This window comes from Vigna unguiculata, chromosome 6, assembly GCF_004118075.2.
Source record: "Vigna unguiculata cultivar IT97K-499-35 chromosome 6, ASM411807v1, whole genome shotgun sequence".
NCBI classification, from domain to species: domain Eukaryota; kingdom Viridiplantae; phylum Streptophyta; class Magnoliopsida; order Fabales; family Fabaceae; genus Vigna; species Vigna unguiculata.
The window spans coordinates 26,629,808-26,655,386 of NC_040284.1; the positions used below are offsets into that span (position 1 = coordinate 26,629,808).

At 32.9% G+C, this 25,579-nt stretch overlaps 2 protein-coding genes across 3 annotated transcripts; one reads left to right on the forward strand and one right to left on the reverse strand.

Annotated features, from left to right (window-relative positions):
* The first annotated feature begins 3,239 nt into the window (after positions 1-3,239).
* Positions 3,240-19,494, forward strand: LOC114186898 (serine/threonine-protein phosphatase 6 regulatory subunit 3). 2 transcript variants are annotated; one of them, XM_028074967.1, is made up of 19 exons: positions 3,240-3,531; positions 4,858-4,961; positions 7,941-8,027; positions 8,113-8,188; positions 8,264-8,338; positions 8,660-8,713; positions 12,151-12,210; positions 12,455-12,571; positions 14,161-14,255; positions 14,372-14,574; positions 15,078-15,175; positions 15,369-15,472; positions 15,548-15,713; positions 15,884-16,006; positions 16,201-16,283; positions 16,814-16,955; positions 17,638-17,667; positions 18,027-18,097; positions 18,213-19,494. In XM_028074967.1, the coding sequence occupies exons 1-19, from the start codon at positions 3,493-3,495 to the stop codon at positions 18,742-18,744; spliced, it is 2,259 nt and encodes a 752-aa protein (XP_027930768.1). In that variant the 5' UTR covers positions 3,240-3,492; the 3' UTR covers positions 18,745-19,494. The 2 variants fall into 2 exon arrangements, with proteins under 2 accessions (XP_027930768.1, XP_027930770.1); XM_028074969.1 differs by having other exon boundaries at positions 18,261-19,494.
* A 634-nt stretch (positions 19,495-20,128) lies between these two features.
* Positions 20,129-23,748, reverse strand: LOC114186697 (U3 snoRNP-associated protein-like YAO). Its single transcript, XM_028074671.1, has 7 exons — positions 23,245-23,748; positions 22,822-23,161; positions 22,137-22,361; positions 21,677-21,905; positions 21,018-21,196; positions 20,496-20,561; positions 20,129-20,340 (listed from the first exon to the last, which is right to left on the reverse strand). The coding sequence occupies exons 1-7, from the start codon at positions 23,634-23,636 to the stop codon at positions 20,266-20,268; spliced, it is 1,506 nt and encodes a 501-aa protein (XP_027930472.1). The 5' UTR covers positions 23,637-23,748; the 3' UTR covers positions 20,129-20,265.
* Between the last annotated feature and the right edge of the window lie 1,831 nt (positions 23,749-25,579).

The following is a 25,579-nucleotide window of genomic DNA, read 5'->3' on the forward strand; positions in this document are numbered from 1 at the left end:
GAAACCATTATGCCAAACTTGGTTAATTTAGATATAATCTCCAGAGCCACAACACATATAAAAGGCCAACTTCCACTGAGTTTCATTATCATGGAAAAAAATTGCATATTGGGAAGTACACATCTACCATGAATGTTTGATTTGAACTGGCCGAAAGGGGAAATATATATATATATATATATATATATATATATATATATATATATATATATATATATATATATATATATATATATATTTTAAATAACTCATGCATGGTTTTGTCTGGCTTATAATGATTTTTTTTTCTTCTGTTCACAATTGATGATTTTTCGTAGTAGTGGACAATATCTCTTGCTAAATAAATTATTATTACATGTTTATGCGTAAAACCCAGTTTAATGAAAGGAAGCAAAGACCTATTCAACTAATCAACCAAACTCGACTAGAGGACTAAACTATATTATATAAACTAATTTTCTTGGAGGCGATAAATTAGACAGACAAGTTAACTCTACAAACAAATTCATTTATCATGTCCCTACAAAATATTTTCTTAAATACTAAAACCAACAATATATTAAGAATTTGAACTATTAAGATAAAATATTGAAATATTCTCGGATAATAACATTTTCATTAAGTATTATAAGATAAATCAATTTTTAATAGACATGTGAAAGTTAGTCAATCTAACTCACACCGGTTAGCTCACCACAATTTAGGTTAAAAATGAGTGAACCCATCTCAGTTCACTTTATAATGAGTTAAAAATTTTGCAACCCGATTCAACCCACCATGGGTTGGTGAGTTGAGTGAGTTGCCTTACCAACCCACACAAAAAAATATTTATTTATTTATTTTTAAGTATTCAAATATATATATATATATATATATATATATATATATATTTATATATAATTTTTTAAGCAACCATGAGATAAGAATTACAGTATAATCAAAAATTAATGTTTTCATCATACTCACCACCAATATATGATGAATTGTTTCCAAAAAAGTATCCATATAGTCCAAGAAAACATGACTAATTTTACATATTTTTTGTCATGCTATTCAACAAAATATAAATAAAAAAGCTACATATTTTTGTCATGATAATTTAAAAAATTTTGTTTATAAAACAGTTGCTTGAATAATTTACTATAAAAACTCTAGTTAAAGATTAAAGTATCAATGTATATAACTTGAAAATTAAATTAATTAAATATTCAATCTATTCAAATATTATTGAGCAACATCGTAGCATTTAAAAATATGAAATTGTAAACCTATATATTTAGGAGTAATAAATAATTATAAAAAATAAATAAATAAATTGTAAAAAAGTGTTAGTGGGTTAAGTGGGTCAACCCAACTTCAATTTGTGTCGAACCCGTTTAACCCGTGGGGTTAAGTATGACGGGTTGAGTTCAATCCACTTCTCTTATGAAAAAATTGATTTTTTCTCAACCCAACCTGACTCGAATCCGTGGTGAGCCGGGTTGGCTCATGTGTTGAAACTCATTTTGACATCTCTAATTTTTAACGATATTTGTCGTCATCGAGCGATCGCCAACCTTTAAAGTTGTGAGTCTGAAAATATGAATATTTATGCGTCAACAACATCGTTCAGTCGAATGTCTTGAGTCAGACCATATGACAGTTAGCATCGGGCAATGGCAACAAGATGGAGGTATTTTTGTAGTTAAGATAAACAAGTTAGTAATATTTTAAAAAATCATTGGGCATTAATTAGGCCAACCCTAATTAAAAAGGTCCATATAATAAACTATAAATAAGACTCAAAGGTTAGTTTGAAAAAGACTTTTCTCTCACATTTATTACAACATTAATTACTTTCACCAAACACACACATTTACTGACTTAAGCGTCAAATCCTTTTTAGCATCTACCTTGATTGACCAGAAGATCAAGCAACAAAGTTTGACAGAAAATAAAAGTAAATATTTTAGACAAATTGTTTAAGTGAAAGTTAAGCCCTATACCTCAAACAACTTTATCAATATCACAAGTGAATACACTAAAACATATTTTTAGTCATTTACTTAATTTTATGGGAACTAATTAATTGCATTTTGTTATGCCATGTCTTGATAATGATAAGTAAAACATCGATTTGTTCCACTTATTTCAAACGGTCTTTTTTCTACCTATAATAATAATAATTTTTTTTTAAATATAAAATCTAATATTATATATATATACACACACGTTGACATTTAAAAAATTCCGATGACTAAACACTTTTTCTTAATAATTTTCTCAGTTAATCATTTAGTCAACATGACACTTAAATACACAAGAGTATATTTTTTATCATTAGGTCAATTTTATGAACACTAATTAATGTGCATGCATTTTTCATGCCATATATATTGACAAGTAAAGCATTCATTTATATGACTTATTTCAAAGATTTTTTCTCCTTACATATATATATATATATATATATATATTATTTTAAGTTGTTTCAGTCTTTTTATACACCCTTTATAACTTTTTTTTTTTCTCCATATAAGTTTGAAAGTAAAATTATATATGTATAGATATAAAATATAAAATAATCTATAACAAATAATATATATATATATATATATATATATATATATATATATATATATATAAATTCATTAATTTTGTACATATTATATGTTTTAATTAATCATAAAGTAATACAATTTAACAAGAAATGTTTATTTATTCCCCTATTACACGAAATGTTTCATTCAAAAACATATATGCAATGCTAATAAAATAGTTTAGGAAGACAATAAACACAGTCCGTCAAGTGACGAAACAATGTGGATGACTTATACATGACTACAAAATTACATGGTAAACAACCTTAACATAAAAAAAAACATCACAAAGGAACATATCATCTGGACAATTGAGGGAACTTTTTGAATGTTTCATGTTGGCAAGTGGACAACAACAATAATCCTCCAACTTTAGAGGAGCAATCATAAATAGAGTATTTTATTACTAACTCCCAATTTCTTTCAAATAATATTTTTTTACATATTTTTAAATTATTATTTTTCTAAAATTGAAACAAAAGCTACATTCTCTCATCTATCACATTTCATTATTACTAAATCTTATTGTTCATCAAATTTGCATATTTTTAATTTTTAATAAAAATAAATTAATAAAGTGCATAAAGAAAAATAAATCCTGGCACCAGCTATTTAAATTTGAGTTTAATTAAAATTCAGAAAAATATATATATGATGGTACATGATGATGGTTGCGATGCTATTGTTCATTCATCACTTGGAAACAATCTTCCTCCCGCGATTGAAGGTTGTTTTTGGTCTCTCTCTATTCGATCTTCCTATGCCTCGTCGTTCCCGATTCTAGGGTTTCCGTTCTGATAACAATTTCTCCAATTCGATTTGGGGCACAGCACTAGGGTTTCTGCCCTGCCTGCCAGATCCGTTTTCGTATTTCCGCTTTCAGGATTCCCAGTCATTTATTCAGAAATTCAACATGTTTTGGCGCATGGCTGGCCTGTCCACGGCGTCGCCGGTGAGTTCCGAACTCTCATTCTTCAATTCTTGGCGCAAGCTGCGCCGACACTGATTCATGTGTTTTTGTGGTGGTTTCGGTTGTTTTCTGGATGCGGTTTTTGCTTGGATTTGTTTTTCCTCTGTTTCTCGGGAAGTGTGACCATGTGGAGCGTTATTGTCTTTAATTTACTCTACGGTGATCTCAGTGTCTTTTTTCTCCAATTTGTTTAATCAATCGGATGTTTTGAATAATTGAATTGGTGCATGTAACTCTGGACCTGATTGTGAAGCGATGGCTTGCGCTGTTTGGCCAGGTTGTAGTTAGTGCCACATCAGGCGAGGACACTGGGGTAGTCTCTGCATTTAAGAATTTTGGAAGTGATATATGGAGATCGATAACAGGAGTAAGGAGTGCGTGACTGATCAATGTAGTAATGCGGAGGAATTAATATTTTTGTTGTTTGTGGATAGATTGAATGAAACTAATGTTCCTGTTTTTACACGACCTGTGTTGGTCACAAATTTCAGTTATCTTTAAATAGGGTAAAAGAAGAAGAGCTGCCATTTATTGTCGAAGTATTTGATTTTAGCAACGATTTGTATATCTTTTTCCCTGTCTAAATATTTAATAACCGTGCTGTTCTTTCTACATTACATATTTTTATGGCGTATTTGGTTGTACGGAAATGTCTACAGCTGTTTATTTCTCCTCAATTTTAATTATATAGGTTTATGTTCTTGACTTGGGTTTGGTGTTATATGCATTGTTGCTGGACATTTTTTTTTCCATAATGGATATGGGAAGATTTTGGAGGGCTTGTTTTCGTTGCTTTTAGTTCTTCTATTATTTGTAGTTAGGGGGTGGGGGGGGGGCTTCTTATTGTCTTCTGGAATTTGTTAGAAGGCATTGTACCACTGCTCATAAGTAACTTCTACATTTGTAACATTTTCTTTTTTATACTAGTGTTTACTAAGTTATGCCTTCTTTCTCTTCCTTCCGTCCTAGATCAGTAAAATATTAATTTGAGGATTATTTTTATGGTAAAATTAAGTTTAGTAGAAAAAAACTTAAGTAGTAACATCTGTAATGAGGACACTATGTGATCCAAAATGGAACAGAGAAGCACATTAGAGAACAAAAAGATGTAAGAAAAAAAAATGAATGTGCTCAATTGTTATGCATACATGTCAGGGTGTCCCTTGTGATGGTTTGTAAAGGCTTGAAACCAATATTTATTGCCTGTTTCTTGGGACCAGAATAAATTTATTTAATTAAATTTTTGAAGTAATATAGGTGCCTATTGGTATGGTGATTTTACTATTTATTCGGTGTATTATATTGCAGGTGGAGACCATTTTGGATAGGGATAACTTTACTTTGGATGAACTACTTGATGAGGACGAAATTATTCAGGAATGCAAAGCTCTCAATAGTCGCCTTATAAATTTGTAATCCTCTTCTTTTCTTCTATTACAAATGTATTTCACATTTGAAATTATTGTAGTTTATTATTTAGTGCATGCTTTGATAACTACTGCATCCATTCTAAAATTATGTTTTGCATAAAAGATAAAAAATATCTCACTCTAGAAGTATATTCAGCATCCAAAAATATATTCCAAACATGCACCCAGTTGCTTTCCATTTTCTGTTTTCTTTCTCTAAGAAACTATCATTCGCAAGTGAATTATAATTTATCAGAATCATAAAAGCTGATTTATGAACAAGTACTTTTTGGATTAATATTATTGTTTACAGTGAGGATGAGATCAAGTGACGTGCTTGAATTCACTAAAGCGAGCCTCACTCTATTTTTTAACAATTTGGACTTGTGCCTCTACGTTTTAATTAATTAAATCAGGAAACAAAATATTGGTTTGATATTCCAATTTTTATCCTAATTTTACTTTGATAATCTGATCCAAAACTTAAAAATTTGTCATCTTGGCGGTTATAAGGAGTAGTGGTTAAGGGATATACCCGTTTTGCATGTCTTAATATTTATTATTGTGAAATAACTAACCATTGAGATAATACTCATTTACTTAGCTTTGTCTAAAAGTAAATCTTGTTCAGGAATCAGGAGAGTGAAGAAAGGATGGAGAAATTCTTCTATAGTATAACTCATACTAATGTAAAAAGGGTGGTCAGTGCATGAGGTTTTCATCATAGTAAACTTCTGAGATCACTATCTGTTATTTTTGTAAGGAAAATGATTTCATTCCTATAAATGTTTGGAAGTACCATTTTGTAAAAAAGAAAAGTCTTTTTTTACCTACATTTAGTCATCATCATAATAATGATTTAAAGTATAAAATGTACATCGTGAAATTGTAGGGCTTTGTGTAAAGAGAGTGGAGACTAAATTCTCTGAAGTTAATGTTGATATTGTTATGATGTATCACTAATACTTAAACATGAAGAGATAAACAAGGAAGTAGATAATGAAGTATTAGGAAACATGGAAAATAAGGAAATAGATGAACCAATCCTAAGTGATACTTAAGTGAGAAAATATGGAAATAATGCTTATTGTTTCATCTCTTAGCTGATTCGTATATTTATATGGGTTCTTATATCAAAGATTCACAAAATGATAGGAACAACCTATGATAGGGCCAATAGGGTAATATAAAAGATAAGTTAACTTCTTCTAACAAGTAACCTATTTAAACAAGTTAAATTCAGACACTCCTCAAACTGGAGTATACACATGTACCAAGCAGAAGTATACAAATGGTATGTACCACGCTGGAATATATAAATTGAACTTGAGCTCTTCCAAAGAGTTAAACAAAATATTTGCATGTTGATTATTGAAGCCGACAAATTTCATGAAAATTTCCTTGTTCAACAACTTCTATCGAACAAAATGACAGCTACATTCTATATGTTTAATTCTCAGATGAAATACAAGATTGAAAGCAATGAAAATAACTGCCTGGTGATCACAATACACATTCATTTGATAAACTTCACTAAACTGCTTGAAGGAATTGTTTTATCCACAAAAGTTTACAAGTGAGTGATGCTGTTGTCCTATACTCATCATCTTTGACACTAGATCGACCAATCATTTTGTTTCTTGCTTTTCCAAGAAACAATTTCACCTTCAATGAAAACACAATATCCACTAGTGGATCAAATCTCTTTAGGAGATCTTACCCAATCAACATCACAATACCTAGTCATATGAGTATTTGCCTTATTTTCAAAAGGTAGCTTTTGTCTTGGAGCTTTTTTAGTTATTTGGGCATGCATAAAACAACATTCCAATGATCAAGTCGAGGAGTTTGCATAAACTTGTTAACCACTTCAACTACAAAAGATAAGGCAGGTCTAGTAAGAGTAAGTTTTTGAGCAAGTTTTCTAGGTATTTTGGGTTTGAGAAGGACTCACTTTGCTTTGCCATTAATTTCTGATTTGGATTGATACGATTATCCATAGTTCTACAATCAATCATGCCTATTTCTTTTAGGATATTAAGGCACATTTTCTTTGAGTAATTAAAATGCCCCCCTTTATGCAAATTGATGCATACCTTGACACTAAATTTCTTCAAATTGATGCCAAACAATGTCTTTCTAGACTTAATTGAGTTTTTAATATTTATAATTTTGTTATGTTAGTTTTAATCCTTGTGTTGTCAATTGGTTCCTATCAGTGCCCCCAATTTACTACCTGCACGGTATATGATTTTCCCCCTAAATTACTTTATTAAGAATTGAAATGAAATATGTTTTCACTCTACTGTTCAATCACAAGTCGTCATATATTATAACTTTGTTAACTTTTACAATTGCTATTTTAAAAGTCATTTGAAGGATTAAAGTGAGTGAGATTGAATTTTTCCATTGAAGATGCATTGATCATCTTTGATTATACTACTTAACGAAGTTTCTAGGCAACATTCATTTTCACAAGTAGTTTGGACGAAAAGTTCCTATAGTGACATTATATTTATTGGTAAATTGGGGGGCTAAAATCAATGAATGGAAAAAGTAAGGGCTAATATTAATATAGAGAGAAATAATATAAATATGAAAAAAAGTTGAATGGAACTTAATTTTAATAGACTTTCGTACTTCCCACTGTATTAAAGTTGTAGACTTTGAGCAATTGCACGTCATTCCATGTTAATTGTTAGGGCAAGGGTTGTCTCGTTGGTGCAGCTCTTTCTCTTCTAAAGATGTAAATAAAATTGGTTTATCTCTGATTTCTGAATTATTTTAAAAGATTAAGATAATTGGTAACTGGGTTTTAAATTATACATTGGCTTGGATATCGATAACAAAGTTGCGTGTGGGGTTTGGGATCAATTATTCTCTTTGTTCTTTTCAAATGTGGTCTTTTATTGTGTAATTGTACGACCACACTACCCTTTTAATTCATTTGCACTGAACAAAGTACAATGTTGTTTGTTGCAGTTTGTCTGCAAAACCACAGGTTGAACAACTGATACGATACATCATTGAAGAAGCTCCAGAGGATGCTGAAAAGACGAGATCTTTTAAGTAGGATGCTCAAAATGAAGATTGACTAAGTTTCCTTTTAAGTGGATATTTTCTGTGAAACCTTATTGTTATATTTTTTTAACAGGTTTCCCTTTATTGCTTGTGAGATATTTACCTGTGAAGTTGATATCATACTCAAAACTCTTATAGAGGATGAGGAAGTAAGTCATCAACCACTTTTAAAATCTTTTTGGTTAATGTTTTGAAGTAGTTCTTACCTGATTTCTTTTTGGCAGTTGATGAATTTGTTGTTCTCCTTTTTGGATCTAAATCACTCCCACAGTAACCTACTAGCAGGATATTTTAGCAAGGTACTCATTTATTAAAACTAGAAGCTCACTGCCTGTGTAGTCAGGCAACACAATTTCTTTTGTGGTGGGCATTCTTGAACTTGCTCACAGAAATAAGTCTGCTGACTAGAGAGTTAACTTTTGCTCTCTGACTCCAAAGTTGTTGACTTAAAAATTAATCCCGTCAACTTGCCAGGCATTTCCTTTCTCATTGATATCAGGACTTAGCATTCTGTTTAATTTTTCCTTGTTCTCTTTTTAATTTAATTATTTTTTTGCATTTCAAAGTTCCTTTTACGAATAATCTTGACCATTGTATTTATTAAGTTCTTATGCTGCTAGGTAGTTGTATGCCTGTTGTTACGTAAGACAGTTCCTTTCATGCAATATGTTCAAGTAAGTCCACAACTTCTTATTTATTTTATTTACACGTATCCTTCTTGCCATGCTGTATGGTTACACATTGAACTGTTGTGTAACACGATTATTGCAGACAATAATGCATTTCTGTAAATAACACTAGTTGGTTGGTCTGAGGAACAAAAGAATTTTTTTTTGTCATCCTCTTTTGATGAATTATATTATGATTATGTCTTGATTCTGAAAAAAGAGAGCTGTGCTGATGCTTTATTGATTCATATTCCTCAAGTTTGTTACTTATTTTTGATCATCGATAAGAAATACAGATTTGTATATGTAAGAAATTGGTCTCGAACTCCTCTCTGATTTAGTATTCAGAACCCACAATTAGCCTTTGTTTGGTTGAAGGAAATAAATTAAGGGTGTGAAAGAGTAAAGAAAAGAAGTAGGTAAGAAATGGGTGGAAAGTGAGGTCATAATATGTCATAATATATTTTTTCCATGCTCAACCAAGTTTCTACAAGCAAAATCAATTTCGTAAGCACAATGGAGTAGCTGTTCTGTCAAACTCCATGCTCCTACTTTACCACGAATCTACACTACCCCAACTGTTCATACTCCTGTTTTCTCCATACACAACCAGTTTTTTGAACTTTTACATCACTCATCTCCAAAAAATTACCGGTTAATACTTTCTTTTTCTTGTTATTTTTCTTTTTTGTCTTGCACTTCTGAACAGTCCTTCCACAATTCCCTTATCCAAACCACAACCTTTCCACACTATTCTTTCCTTTTCTTGAATTCATAACACGATCTTCCCCACAACCAAACACAAGCTCAGAGATATTATGAAGTATACAAACTCTTTGAAGTCTGCTTTCTAACCTTCTTAGTCACTTCTCGTATTTCTCTAAATCCTCTCTTCCTCATCTTCACCCAAGTTGTCAAAAGTTTTAGTTCTACATAATGCACCAATTTATGTATAGGTAACTATTATGTAGGAATATCTTCAAGTATCGTGAATAAGTATTTGCAGTAATCTCCTTGTTTGATTATATTTTGTGATCTGCATTCTTGTTTGCGAATAATAGGGATTGGTTTCTCATAAATAGAAGGCCTTCCTCTTCTTTTGAACAAATTCCTCATTTTATAACTTTTTGAAATAAACAGTTGTACTGTGTTTTTGTGTGGGTTTTCGGTTGTACTTGTTTTGTTCATGCTGCCTCTTTAGGTTTGGATAAGCTTTTAGGCTGAGCTATCAAATGTATGTTCCTGGATATTCTTGTCTTTGGAAAGGGTACCAATGTTATTCTCCAAACATTAAATGATGTTAGATGTTTCTAGATGTTACCTTTTTGAAGAAACTTTCTTCTTTACCTCTTCTGTACAAGGCTTACACACTATCCAATAGGTTTTACCTGTCCCGTCCTTTTATCCATTGTCGATTCCTCATCATGAGTCTCCTAATCATAAGAAGATGAATCCTCTTCTTCAACCAACATTCTTGTTGATTCCTCTTTACCTCCTATCTCAGATCAGCGCAAGGCACGAAGAACTAATCCAACTTTACGTGGAGAACCTTTTTTTATTCATGTAAGCGTCTAATACCATGCATGCTCAAGATGAAAACTCTTGTTGGTTTATAGCTTTTAGGGTAGGTATTCAATCCACCTCAAATCCTTATACTATTTATAATTGAGTTATAACTGTTTATCATATTTCCCTTTTGTATCTTCTTTGTCTTCCATTTCTATTCCAAAAAATTTTTTGTGAAACAATTGATCATCCTAGTGGTGACAAACCGTGATTCTTGAAATATAAACTCTTGAACAAAATGGTACATGAGAGTTGGTTTGGTCACCCCATGTTTCTGTTATTATTTTTCTTTTTTAATATTTTTCATGTGATGGCAAATGATTGGTGTGCTTTGAGATGAGCCTACCTAAGATGTCATAGTACACAGTGATGTCTAACTCTAGTTTTATTAAAAAAATACTGTTGGGAATTCACAGCAGACAGCACAACAATACACTTGTCTCAGAGAAGAAGTCTTCCCTTCCATAAATTAGATATACAGTTGCTGTCCCAGTGACCATGGCCTCCCACAGAGAGTATTCACCGTCCACATGCTGAAAATTAACTCCGGAGACATTCTTACATAACCTACTATCTGATATGTACTGCTAATACGTAACTACCAACAGTTATTTTCAAATTATAATTTCGATCTTGCAGTTCCTAATATAAAACTAACTACTAGCAGTTATTTTCTGTACATAACAATTATTTTCTACACCTGTTCAACCTGGCAAGGCACCTCAAACAGAATTTTCGAGGAGCTTATGTGGTCTGGGGGCGAGGGATTTGTTTGGGTGCATTTGTATAATCTAAATTCAGTAGTAGTTAGGTCAGGTCTGCAGTGTGTTGTGAAATATCTTTTATGTGTGTTATGTTGTATTGAGATTAGTGTTTGAATGTTGAGTGGCTTGCTACAATTAGATTGTAATGTTAGGTAGTTTTCTTTGTTTTGATTGTGGACTTTGGCCGTTGCTTCATTGTAAGTTTAACTATGGGTCATATTAAATGTATGTTCTCTTATTCCGCTTTGCTTGCACATATGGTTATCGTTAAAATAGTTTATTATTTGTTGTACAGCTTTAAAGCTGCTTTTTGGCTGTAGCATAAGGGCATAATATGGATCCTTTTTCCTTTAGTTATACTTGTTCTCATTGTATATATTGAATACATCAGCTGAGGCAAAACTCATTGATTTGTGACATCCTTTAAATTGAAATACTATAAATGTACAATTAGATGTTGAGTCTCTGAATTGAAAAATACCTTCGATGCTTCAATCTTGTTGTGGCTTTTAGAACAACTCCATGACGAAAGTGTGATATGTGTATTACATGTGAATGTGAAAGATATCCTACAGATTTTTCTCATTCCTCTCATGGCTATTATATTAGCACAACTGAACTAAAAGGAGTAATTGTGTTGGAATTGAAAGTGTACAATAAAGAATGTTACTTTATGGAACAATTTGAGGAATATTTCCTGGTGATATATATGTTTTAGTAATGGACTGAGTACATATTTTCGTGAGTAAATTAAACTTTCTCCCCTTCAGGTTTTCTCAAAATATGCCGACACCCTCTGCTTTTTTCATTGTTACAGTGACCTCCCTTAAAGGGGTAATGTAAAATGGAATTCTTGTGTGTTTAAAACATAAGGAGTGCACATGTAATGATTTTAAACTTAAAAAGGGTGTATGTGTAATGTAAAAAGGGAGACAGTGTAATGTTTTTAAAACAGATGGGACATTTGTGTAGAACTAAAAAATCCTGGGGTGTTAGTATAATTCCATAAACATTAGGGGTGTTTGTTTAATTTACTCTATTTTCATTGATGTGTTAGCATTCATTAGGTTGCACTTATCAGTTTGCTGATCTTTGGTCCTTGTGGCTAACCAGGCTCACCAGGAAATTGTGAAGAAACTAGTTGACTTGATCGGAATCACATCTATCATGGAGGTTGGGTTTTTCACATTCATTTTATTTTAAATTGTTAAACTCGCCTATTAAGGGTTATATTTGCTGCTGTAAGTTCAAATCTTTGTTTCACTGGTATTTAGTGCCTAGACACCTGCATGGGAATTAGTGTTTTTAGATTTAGGAATCAATTACTTTCATTGGTGTGAATTTCTTTTCCTCTCTATTCTGTGCGTGTTTTTGTATATTTGTAATTTTATTGGTAATCTTTTCTTCGAAATGCCAGGTTTTGATACGTTTAATTGGTGCTGATGAACATATGTATGTAAGTCATGTGAATGCAATGCAGTGGATTGAAGATACTAATGTGCTTGAGATGATTGCGGATAAATTCAGTTCTTCAGTAAGTATCATCAGTTTTCTGAAGTCTATAGTGGAGGATTTGGATATGCTATTGATTCTAAATTTAAATTTGTTGGAGTTTGGATGAATTAAAAGTAAGAGGTAATTGTTTAAGTTGATATGTGAGGTGAATAAGTGAATTAAATATTTGCACACTGATGCTGTATGATTTTCTTTTTTCATATGGAACATATGATCTTTAAGTTTTTTTTTTCACTGTCTTTTTTTATTACTTTATACTTTAATAATAAATCATGGTGCCTCATTTGACTTGTATTAACCATTTTAATTCCGGAATGGTGCAGTTCTATCTGTATCATGTTCTTTTGCATTTGAGGTATTTTTTTTATAGTTGTCAATGGCACCATATAATGGTGCTGTTGCTGAATTATGTTGTCAAGTGGCTGGAACATGCATTAATGATTGTGCAACAGCCAGGCACAGTGCCGGAGCTTCTTTGAAAAAATTGGAGAAGTCAAAAGCTTGAAATAATGTTGGGGGAGCTAAAAGCTTGAAATAGAATTTTCAGGTGCCAAACTATAATTTAATTTATTTACTTTAAAAACTTAGAGAGAAATGTTTGGGGGAGACATGGTCCAAGATCTGCCACTTGCCAGACAAAACTGCAGCTGGAGTGAGTAAGTGCTGTTGAAGTGTGTTGAAAAAAGTGTACTTAATAATGAAAGAGGCTTATTTCCAGCGGGGGAGAGAGGGGGTTGGGGGGGTCAGTTAAGGATTTTTTTCCCTCTGAATCAGAATTGAAGCCCTCTCGGAGTCATTTTGCATGCTTTTTGTTACGAGGTGAGCATGAGCCAATCCAACCTGCTAGCTTGACCCAAAGTTGATTTGGACGGGTTGTGGTTCTAAAAGCAGGCGCGGTATATTTTTTAAGGATGAGGTTAGATTGTGTTTCTAGCCGTTTCCACATGGTTTAGTCGTAAGATTCTCTTTCAATTCCAATTTTTTTTGAATAATTGTTTTTCGTTTTTTAACCCTCATTAACCATTCTTATTCTAATTGGTTACAACAGCGGCCATCCTACTAGCCCACAATGACATTTAGTGGGTTGGCCACTTCACACGATCATTTGGGATTGACAACTGTTTCCTGTATGTTAATTTTTTGTTTATAAGGATTAGTTGAGGAATAACGGAATTTTATAAAAATGTTGAATCAAGGCCTAATAACATATTACTTGAACTACTATTAGAAATATATAAAACATAATTACATCAGAAAACCCAACTTAACTATGAAATCATAAAAGTTTTAGGTTAAGAGCAAGAAATCATGTAGATTAAATTCAAAATATATTTGTGATGTATTTAGAATGTTCTTTTTGTCTGGACTGTTATAATATTTGTTGTTTGAGTTTTAGAACAAATATACAATGCCAATTTCTTTTTCACTTACGCTATTATTTTTTTTGGCACATAAGGATATCTTTGTGACTTATACTACACTTTTCTCTAACAAAACCTTCTTAAACTCCTATAACCTATAAAGATGAATACAGTAAGCACATACAATAACGAAGGCCGGCCAATACATTTTCACTGACTATACATTCTTTTGGTATGGCTTTTACAGGATTCTCCAGAAGTACATGCTAATGCAGCAGAAACTCTCTGTGCTATTACACGATTTGCTCCTGCCGGGCTTTCTGCAAAAGTCTGCAGTCCTAGGTAGATTTGTTTGAGGACTTGCTTTTTGTTATTAGTGCAATCCTAGATTAGTTTTCATCACTTGGAAGTTTATGCATCGCTATCATTAAGCAACATTTTTCATCATATATCTTCAGCTTTATAGGAAGATTATTCCGTCATGCCCTGGAAGTCTCTCGGCCAAAATCTGTTCTTGTGAACTCCTTATCTGTATGCATATCTTTGTTGGACCCCAAGAGACATACTTTTGGAGCTTATTATGCATATAATCGACAAATGACTAATGGATCTACTGTAACTGCAAATCCCGAGACTGTTGAAGGCATGCTAGAAAGCCTAGGTAAGACTTCTGAATCGCTTAATATGTTTTTTGGGAGAAGAGAAGTGCTAGGAACAAACTCTTGTGGGTTTGAGTTTATTGGAAATCACTAACATTTTGGTTCCACATCCTTATTTAATGAACATCTCATGATTTGTAGTTATCTATAAATTTTAATCAATAGAATAGTGTGTTAGAGAGTGTTTCGTAACACTCTTCATGGAGTTTATTGGTTTATTTCTTTCCAATTTCCTTAATCAAAAAACACCCCTTTCCCTCAAGCAAGAAATAAGTTTTATACTTTTCAATAAATTTTATACTCACATCTAGCATGTAAAATTCTTGTTACACTGATTTATAATTTTCATTTCACATTTGAAAATTGAGTTCACTTCAATTAGGTAAATTAATTCAAACATTAATCATGAGTCCATTTGTGTCTGTATCTATATTCTTTTTTCTGAATTTTTATGTTACTTTGTCTAAAGGAGAAAAAAAATGTTGATCTAACTCTTACTCTGCAGGTGATTTACTCAAGCTATTAGATGTTTCTTCCTCTGAAAATCTCTTGCTAACTACTTTTGGCAAATTACAACCACCTCTCGGTAAACATCGTCTAAAGGTAAACTAATTATTTGAAATTGCCCTGTTTGTATATTTGATTCGAAGACTAGTTTTGAACATGTACTGTCTTGAAGGTACTATCACAAGTAATTGCCTTGTTTCACATTTGTGGTTCACGATCTTTGAAGACGTTAAAAAGTAATATTGGAGCTTTGCCACAAGTAATATTAACTGAACATTTATTTTTTCAGATTGTAGAGTTCATATCAGTCCTAGTAACTGTTGGTGGTGAAGCTGCTGAAAAGAAATTGATTGATCTTGGAGCAGTGCAAATAATTATACACTTGTTCTTTGAGTAAGTTTTGCAATTCTGGTATCTTGTGCCTTGTCATTTAATCTCATGCCTTGCTACTATGTTTGAATATGGTAGGTACCCATACAATAACTTTTTGCATCACCATGTGGAAAACATTATAACATCTTGCTTGGAGAGTAAGAATTCTTCTCTACTGGAACATCTTCTCCATCATTGTGATTTTGTCGGGAAAATTATTCAGGCAGAAAAGCAATGCACGTTGGAAGCTGATACAAACAAGGTACATGATTCCTCTTGCCCCTTACGCACAAAATATTGTATTGCAGAATTTTTTTGCAAAATTGTTTTTGTTTTGCTCTCTGATTTTGATACAATGTTTAATGAAAACTAAAAAAATGTTTTGGAATAAATAAATATTTTAAATGTTCTATATCTGAAAATTTCTTGCAGGCAACAATACCTGCAGAGGGCAAATCAGCACCCAGGATAGGATGCATAGGACACTTAACTCGTATAGCTAACAAACTTATCCAGTTAGGGAATAACAACGCTGTGATTCAGGAACATTTGCAGGTCTGTTACTATGTCTCCAGCAAGTTTTGTCGTATGATTTTTGAATGTTTAAACTTAGTTGTGATATTTGATCAATTCTCTTTCTTTTCCCAGTAAGTAATTGTCTGATTTTTTAACATGAACTTGAACAAAATGAATTTTAAAGGTTAACTACATAATCTTGAAGCTCATTTTCAAACTTCTTAAATTGTCAGGGAAATAGTGATTGGACAGATTGGTACTTGGGTGTTCTATCTAATCGCAATGCTGTGGAGAATGTCTATCAATGGGCTTGTGGGTATGTTGCTTTTCTGAACTGGCACTATCTTGTTATATCCCATGGTTAATCTGCACTACCACTATCTGAATGAGCTGAAAAATTAAGATTTTCCTGTTTCCTTGAATGCCATCATGGTCTTAGAAGTCGTGGTTGGGATCTTTGGAGTCCAGATATATATTCTAATATTTTTTCTTAACAGTCATAAACACAATGTCACACCAACCATTAGAGTCATCAGAGTATAATATACCTTTCTCAATCAAGAACAATGCTCCGATTAGATCATTGCTCACTGAAGCAAGAGAACTTTGACCTCCAGAATTCGTAGTCCCTTTCCAAAAATCTTTCTTTGTGCCACCGTATGCTTTCTGATCTGTCACATGATGAAATACATGCTTGGAACCTCAAACTTGAGCACGATCTTGATTCCTGTTACTGAATACTTATTATTGTTGGGATTGAGTGTATTTTGATGTAGCTTCAATGTAGTTCATATTGTGGCTGTGTATTGGGTCGTTTGATGATTCTTAATTAATTTATTATTACAGGAGGCCGACAGCGTTGCATGACAGAAATAGGGATAGTGATGAGGATGATTATCAAGACCAGGACTATGATGTTGCGGCATTAGCAAATAACTTAAGTCAAGCCTTCCGTTATGGCATTTACAATAATGATGACATTGAAGAGGTACAGTGCAGTTATTTCAGGGGACCTCCTGTCTGCCTGTAGCTGAATGTGCATTTCCTATTGTCATTTGTTATATAGCTCTGAATGGAAGAACGGAAATATGTGGAATTCTTCTGAGATTATTAAGAATCACTTTCTGATATGGTGTTGGTTTATGCTCACAAATCCCTTTGAATTGTTTTCTTCATAGTGGCCAGAAGTACATGAAATACCTAGAAAATTTATTTCTATAGTGTTATAAATATGAAGAAGATTAACAGAGAATGGAATAGCTCAGTCTGGGTTCAAAAGAACTTATGTTGGGTAGTAAAGGCAGTCCACAACCTTTTGAGAAAGTGATTTGCAACAGTCAAATCCTTTCCATTCTTAGCTATAATCACAGCAGAGTGAATGCACATAGTTTTGCCAGTATTTTTTTCAGTTATTTTTTGTATTGGAGTTGTTACTTATCTACAGTTAATAGATTGTTGTTAGAGTATGTAGACCAGCTGATGTAGTGACCAATTTGTTCATTGAGCATTGTGGAATGATAAATTCCTAATGCTGATTTCATTTTTAGGTGGTGATAATTCTTTATTATTCTCCTGTTTATTGTTGTGGTGATACTACTGCTTATCGGATTCTGTCATTAATAGTTCTATGCAATAGCTATTGATTCCTGACCAATGTATGTGTGTTTCAGGTTCATGGCTCTCTTGAACGAGATGATGAGGTATACTATTTTCCTCTTTATATGATAAAACCCAGTCCTGGAATTGAATTGAAGTGAATTTATAGTTGAATATGTGCAGGTTAATGCTTAAGATAAATATGTTTAAAGATGGAATGAACATTCTTTCTTGGGTGTCTTGTACTGACTTGAATTCCTCCATCACATAAATTTTGCCTATCTGCAGCTTTGTGCTGAGCAAATTAATGGCTTTCATCATACAAGTCTGCGAGTGTCTTTATTTAGGGCTGATTTCTCATGTTCATGTAAATTGATAGATTTCACTAATGTGTCTTAGGGTTTTTGGTTGAGGTTTGATTTACTATTATGATAAAATATCTAACAGACTATGAATCTTGCAGGATGTCTACTTTGATGATGAATCTGCAGAAGTCGTTATATCTTCTTTGCGGTTGGGAGATGACCATGAAAGGTAAATGGTGTGCTTTTGTTGATCGTACGTGTCAGTGTTCTACTTTGAATTGAACGTCTTGCCTGGTTTTTCCTCCCATTCTTGGGATGTATACCTTATGGCATGGCATATGCAGTGGATCTCTATTCACGAATTCCAACTGGTTTGCTTTCGAGGAGGATAGAGATCGAGTAGCGAATGAGCGCTCAACCGGTTCCCTTGCTTCTCCATCACCTAATGCCGAGGAGGGTAATGTAAAAGCCAGTGATGATGTTGCTGGTGAGGATGAGGAGTTAGCTGACACTGCAACATCTTCTCCAGAAGCAGGATCAAAGTTAGAACATGGTGGAACAGATAAACCTGTTGAGTGGGTTGAATGGAGGGAATCTTCAGATGCCAATGACCCTTCTGATGTTCTTCCGAATGGGGAAATTGGGAACAATGATCCTGGTGCAACTGAATCACCATCTCCATCATCCAGTGTTGCAGAAACAAACGATAAGCAGTTAGCTACTGATTTGCCATCAGCGTCTCTCGATAACTCCACCATTGTAACCTCTGAGACAACTAAAACAGTAAGTGAAAATCCAAGTTCATGTGCACCGACTTCTGTGGATGGGTCAGTCGCCGAGGTTGGAGGAAACAGTAACAAGGACACAACTGAATAGATAATGTAAATTCCTGTGAACTGGCTTGGGTAGCTAATCATGCAAAATTAATCAGGTGGGAAAAGTACATCCTGGAGTCTGGCTGGGCAAGGGCATTTAGACCTCTCTGCACGCTTTTTTTTAATAGGAGTATTAAATTTTTATTCCCACCAACTTCTGAAGATATAAATTCAATGTTTGACGTGGCTTTATTAGCTCATGCTGTTAGGTGCTACTGAATTCTTCACCTGTTCATATCAAATGTTTAGCTCGCCCAATTAGGTGCTACTAAATTTTCCCCCTTTTCGTATTAACTGTTCATATAAATACGTCTCTCCGATCCGAGTGTTTCGGTATGAAAATGGGTTCCTTGCTTGACTTTTTCAATCGCTCAAAGTAACCTTGCATGATGATTTTTATAGGAAGTTCCTTGCCCAAGCTCAAATGATGATGAGTCTTTAGCATTGAAGAGTTTGAGATGGTTGCTGATAAGGAGTTGAACCTCAAGCATACTGAAAATGGGCAAAAGACCAAAACATGGGGGGTAGGGGAGGACGTTCTGTAATTACGAGTTTTCTGAGATGAACAAGATTCGTTTCATTGTTACATGAACCTTCGGGTTCTGAAACTTGTATTCACTTGTCCCAGTATATTGTATAAGTTAAGTTGCTTCAGAATCAACTTAGGAAACACTTCCTGGTTGGGTTTAACTAGTTACATTGAATTTCTATGCATTGATCATTTATGAGTAGTGTTTCAGGATTTACAATATATTACTCTGAACATGATAGTTTGATTGAATCCATTGTCTTCAATTTTGGGCATAAATTTTTCAGTGATTGATACTCATACAATATGAACTACTGTTAATGCTAGTAACATTTTTCGTACTTAATTCTTCCTGTTCAAACCCAAGTGCTGGTAAATGGTGTAAAATAAAATTTCTCGATCGTTAAATCAACATTCAATTTAAGACTGTTGGATACGAGAAAATACATGATTATCTCAGTTTTAAATTTATGCAGGAACATATTATGATAGAAAACTACATTAATTGTCTTTTACACTATTTTTTATTACTTAAATTCTCACTAATTCATACGATAATGACGAGTTCCCGGACCAAATTCAGCGTAAGTTCGTCAATAGTGTCACACTTACGTGGGCAATGCCTATGAGTTGATGGTACAGCATAGATAAAATCCCACACCAAACGAGGATGAGGATTAGTGCATGACACTTTTGTAGTGTCATAAAGGCTTTAGATCATTGGAACATTGAACTGTAATGAAACAGGTGGTATTAAAGTCAAGGGAATTTTTTATTCTGGATTTTTGTAGCCATTACCTAAACTTTTCCTTTTTTGCTGAAAAAACCATTCCAAAATTTTTAACATATACAACCATGCAAAAACTAAGAAATTATTTATAATAAAAAAATGTAATCGATACATATAATTAAAAGATCACGGACGGACATTCAACTCAATGTTACAATTCGTATACCAAAATTGAGGAGGTACAATGTTTTCATTGCGTCATCTCACAACTTAAGAGGAAGAATCGACACTCCATTTCGTGCTTCAGAGCTACGTCCCCACCTCCCTAGACGAGGTTCCTGCAGACAAAACACTCTTAAGTGACGCAAGAAAAACCACTAGTTCTAATGCGGTTATAATGGCAGGAAAAGAGTAACAATTAATCGAGATAATAACTGGATATTCATTGGTACAAATATGCTAATCAAATATTCACAAGGCGGGTAAACTTCACCTGTCCAACGCCAGCAATTAAGAATTCTGCTGATTTTGCAAAAGCCAAGGTATTCACAAATCCAACCTATAATGCAAAAAGGTTTAATTAAATGCCAGTGGATTATTAAACTGCAAATAACTCGGTACAAATGTAAAGGCAATACTAGAAATATAACGAATGACGTGTTTGGAAATTAAGTTTGACTTCAATAGTAAAATTTACTTATTATGTAAAACTAAAAAAAATTATGTACAAATTGACAACTATATAGTGGGAGCAGGTTTTCCATGTTGAGTATCTACCATTCTGAGAAACCTTAACGATATTACATGGCATAAGAGTAAGGTTTGTACAGAAGGGGAGATAATTGCTCAGAGTAGTACAATACAGGGCTCTACAGAGAACCACATTCAACAGGAACAAAATCAAAAACAAAAAGCAAAATCCTTTTTTCAGCAGAGACTATAACTATAATCAAAATCGAAGAAAAAACTTTCTAGGAAAAGTAGCTTGAGTTTAACTGCTATTTCGTTCACTTACCAATGGCACATTATGAAGAGGTTTAATGTCTTTTGTATCACTTTCAATTGCCCATAATCGAACAGAACCATTGCCAGCCCCAGATGCTGCAAGGTCACTGTTTCTACAAACAGTGACTGCACTGACCCAAGAGGATACTGACGCACAATGATGGTTCTCAGGATGGTGGTAACCATTTTCTGCATGTTGAAGACAACGGCATCACTTTAGGATATTAAGACAAGGGTAAATGTATTACAAACTCACACCTTTGAATTGTAAAAGTAAGCCAACAGCAAAATGCGATGCTCTTTGCTATTTCTTGAGAAAGGAGTAAGGGAATACAGAATCATGGAGGAAATAAAACAACACTCTCAAAGAGATAAATGATACTCGTACACTAACTCGTACAACACAGTATACAGCAGACAGTGAAGAGAGATTATTATACCATGTAATAAATGATGTAAGAAAGATATTCACAAAAGTGTTGTATCACATTGTAGTGCGTGTGCATCACAAAACACTTTCAGAAAAGTGAAAAAGAAAAAATAAACAAAAGATGTTACAAACATCATAAGTATATTCCATCGGACATAAGATAATTCACACTGCTGAAGGAACTGCCAATATTGAGACATTTGGATTAAAAGGAAACTTGTACAACCATAATAGTTTACCTATGTTGCCATTGAGAAGACGTTCACTGTCCTTTTGGTCAGATTTCATGTTATCCACCAGTAAGGCATGAGCATTCCTCAAAATGTAAATAGGCTTCTTTCGCATTACAGTCCAAAGCTCAATGCTTCCATCATCCGAACCAGACAAGAGTTCATCATTACTAACAAAACAACAGCATTCCAAGGAGGATGCAGGAGCACGAAATACAAGACGTGACTCTTCATGAACCTAAATTAGGGAGAATACACGAACAATGGTTAAAAAAGTCAAGTCTAAAACAAAAATTGGAATAACCCAAGAAAAGTAGTTAGCTGGCAAAAGTTCCAACTTAATCACTTGAATATTTTCCACACGAAGATAAAAAAAGAACAGAGCAACAGTATAAGAAATAAATAAACACTTAACATACATGATAGTTGATAGCCAAATACTTAATTCTTGATATATTTATAAGATTACCTTAAACAATTGCATGCTACGATCACGTCCAGCAGTCAGTACCCTTTCTTTGCGTAAGCAATCAATACTTAATACTTCACTTTGGTGACCAAATAGAGTATTCATGTAAGTTCTGTCTTCAACATTCCATATCTTAATTGTCCTATCAAATGAACCTGAAAAAAGTTCCGAAGTTCCCTGCCTAAAAGCCAGACAAGAAACAGGGCCCCTATGACCTGGAAAAGCCTGTAAAAACAATTGCAATTCAATATCAGCAATCCAATCGACAATTAGACAGTCCACAATCTTCAAACAATTAGCCCAATCAAACCTATGATTTTCGAAATATTGAGTGTAACGTGTTAGCAAGGACAACTACAAACCAAAGGAAGCAAATTACTTCACATTTTACTTTGTCAAACCCTGTGTAGGATCCTGTTTACATTCAAATAAGTTCACTATCCAGAGAAACACAAAATTTCTCAATGACTTTAATCTAAGCAAGGCGAAACATACAACAATAGCAGTAAAACATTTTTATTCAAAAAAAAAAATGAAGCAAAATACACATACAATCGGTCCAATCCAAACAATCAGTAAACAATAAACCAACTACTATTTTATCTGCACAAATAACCAGAATAAAACATGCAAGCCACCTTTCATACTACATTCCTACCATTCATTTGAAAGAAAAAAGAAGCACCTGAACATGCTCTCTGGTACGAGTATCCCATATATGAATATGGCGATCAAGTCCTCCAGTCGCCAAATACCTACCATCCGAGCTAGCAGACAAAGCCAATACATGCTTACTCTGCTTTGTAGCCGAGCCTTGCGGATCCTTCAAACCATGAGATTTCAACACCGAATCACTGGGCCACTTATACCGCTCAAATTGCCCACTACTCACATCCCACTGCAGAATTACTCCGTCCTTCGACGCCGAAAAGCCCTTCGAATCATCCTCAGACAGGGCCACCGCTGTAACGCTCTGTCTGTGCTTCACCAACACCCTAAACCCTTCATCACTACTTACTTTAACCCTAAAATAACAAACAAACAAATCTTAGACTTCCATCAAAATCTAAAACGCAAACACAAACAGTTGGTGAAGAATGAAACATACTTTGAAGCAATGCTTCTTCTGACGCGACCACTTTCCTCTTGTTGCTCCTTTAACAACTTCTGAGCTACGAGTGAGTCTCTTGCTCCTTCTTCGTCTTCTTCATCACCATCTTCTTCCTCGTCACCGTCCTTTTGTTCTTTATCTTTCTGCGCTATTTGCCGAACCATTCGGATATAGTCTTGTGCGATTCTCTTCCGCGCCTCCGCACCTGTTTCTACCTCCTGATCCTCACCGGAGCCGTCGTCTGCGCCGGCGAAGAAGCCATCTTCATCAAAATCGCTTTCTATCTCGGCATCTTCTTCATCGTCGCGGTCAAGTTTGCCATTGGGCTTTCGGCGTTTTCGAGAATCGCTGGAGAAGAACGGATCATGGCTTTTCTTCTTTCGCGGCATGATTCAGATTCAAAAGGTTCGAATTTACGATACAGAGAGTGTTTGTAGGGTTTTTGAGAAGAGATGCGACTGAAGAAGAAACTAGGGTTTAAGAGCGATACAAAAAAAAACATAGTTTGTGTTTATGGACTCCAAACATTATTTTAATTTTTTTTATTTTCTTTCAATAACAACAAAAAATGGCTTAACTTTAACATTATTTCAAACTTTGTCTTAACTTTCTCGTAAAAACAGGGGAAATTATTTTGTTAACTCAACTTTATTTTCTATTTAATTACTTCCAATTTCAAATATTTATTTTTCATTGGAAATAATATTCCTAATTAAGAATGTTATTCTTAACAATAAAATATTATATTGGAGAGAAATATATTTTAAGTTTATATTATTCAGATTGCATGCATTGCAAGATTATGGATTATGTATATATACTTTTACATGATTACTAAGTCCAGCATTTTCTTTATTTAATATTTTTTTCATGAATAATGAGGAATATCACATGCATATTAATGTGAATTATGTTCTCTTGTTTACTTTTCCTCTCTTTTCTTTCTTAAGGCATGTTGATAATAATAAAAAAAAGAGTAAAAAAAGGAAGAAGAGGTTAACAAAAGAATATTAAATTTATTTAATTAAAAATAATAAATAAAAATTGAATAACTTGAAAAAAATTTGTTAACAATAATAATATTTCATTTCTTATACAAATAAAAGTTAAAAACAATAATATTTAACAGTAATTACGATAGTAATTCATATCTTTTATAATTTCAAGTTTATATAAGGATTTCTTTTTAATTTTAATAATATATTTAATTGCAATACAAAATTCATAAAAACAATAAAAAAAAGGAATTCAGTGGAACGAAAATAAACTTTTCCACTAATTAAAAAAATAACCATTAACATCTAAAATATAATTAAATTACGCGTAAAAAAACTCTCTTTTTTTCTCCCCACTTTGATTTTAGATTTTAATTTATCTCACCTTTTTAATTTGTCAACGGAAAATATGTTTTTGACAAAGTTTTATTTAACATTGACAAACAATTATTTTTGATAAAAAATTCTAAAATTTTACTATTTTATTTTTATAATTTTCATAAAAAATATAAGAAATTATTTTATTTAATAATTTTGTCAACTTTGTCAACAAAATATTAATAAAAAATCATTTTCTTCTCAGACACCGTTCATTTATTTATTTACTTTCTTTGTATGTGTTCATTCTCCTATTATTGTTTTCTTGGCACATGTTTAATTTATTCTCTAATTCCTTTATCTAACATAAAATTCCAAATTTTACAAGTTATTTTGTTCCCGTTTTTCCTTCATGATCATTGAAAACAATTCCAAATTTGTATAACAAGCAGTTGATTTTGTGAGATTGGAATTCACGATCCTACGTGATTAATTTAAAAAATACAATGAAATTTACTGTTCTCAGTTATTTTATAATGGTTACAGTGGTAATTTTTTTATGAAAATTGTTTGATTTTGTACATTAGACATATGAGCCAAATATGTTTATTATTTTTGCGAATCTCATGTCATTTAACTGTAAAAAAAAATATTATAGCTATTAACTCATCTTTTAATAATTACATTTAATGCATATTATTTAATGCATATTATTAAACTAGAGGTACAGAAAGGTAAAGTATTATAATTACAAGGGTTAAATATGTTTTTGGTCTCTTAAGTTTCAGCGAATTTTTGGATTAGTTCCTCTTCAAAATTTTATACCAATTTAGTCCTTCATCTTTAGAAATACATAAATTTAGTCCTTCTTACCAAATTTTGTTAAGATTATTTGACATTTTAAACGTATTTTATGATAATATTTGAGTTAACATTGAAGCAAAAATGTATCAAATGGTGTAAACAATTCAAATATTATCATGAAATGCACTTGAAACGTCAAATCAACTTAACAAAAG

What these genes read in the sequence shown, in the direction of transcription:
- LOC114186898 (XM_028074967.1), top strand. Translation starts at nt 3,493, where the DNA reads ATGTTTTGGCGCATGGCTGGCCTGTCCACGGCGTCGCCG. An exon ending in ATTATACACTTGTTCTTTGA is followed by an intron (nt 15,473 to 15,547) that starts GTAAGTTTTGCA and finishes TGAATATGGTAG; the next exon opens with GTACCCATACAATAACTTTT. An exon ending in TGATTCAGGAACATTTGCAG is followed by an intron (nt 16,007 to 16,200) that starts GTCTGTTACTAT and finishes TTAAATTGTCAG; the next exon opens with GGAAATAGTGATTGGACAGA.
- LOC114186697 (XM_028074671.1), bottom strand. Translation starts at nt 23,636, where the DNA reads ATGCCGCGAAAGAAGAAAAGCCATGATCCGTTCTTCTCCAGCGATTCT. An exon ending in GTAGCATGCAATTGTTTAAG is followed by an intron (nt 21,906 to 22,136) that starts GTAATCTTATAA and finishes TCCCTAATTTAG; the next exon opens with GTTCATGAAGAGTCACGTCT. An exon ending in CTCTTCATAATGTGCCATTG is followed by an intron (nt 20,562 to 21,017) that starts GTAAGTGAACGA and finishes TTTGCATTATAG; the next exon opens with GTTGGATTTGTGAATACCTT.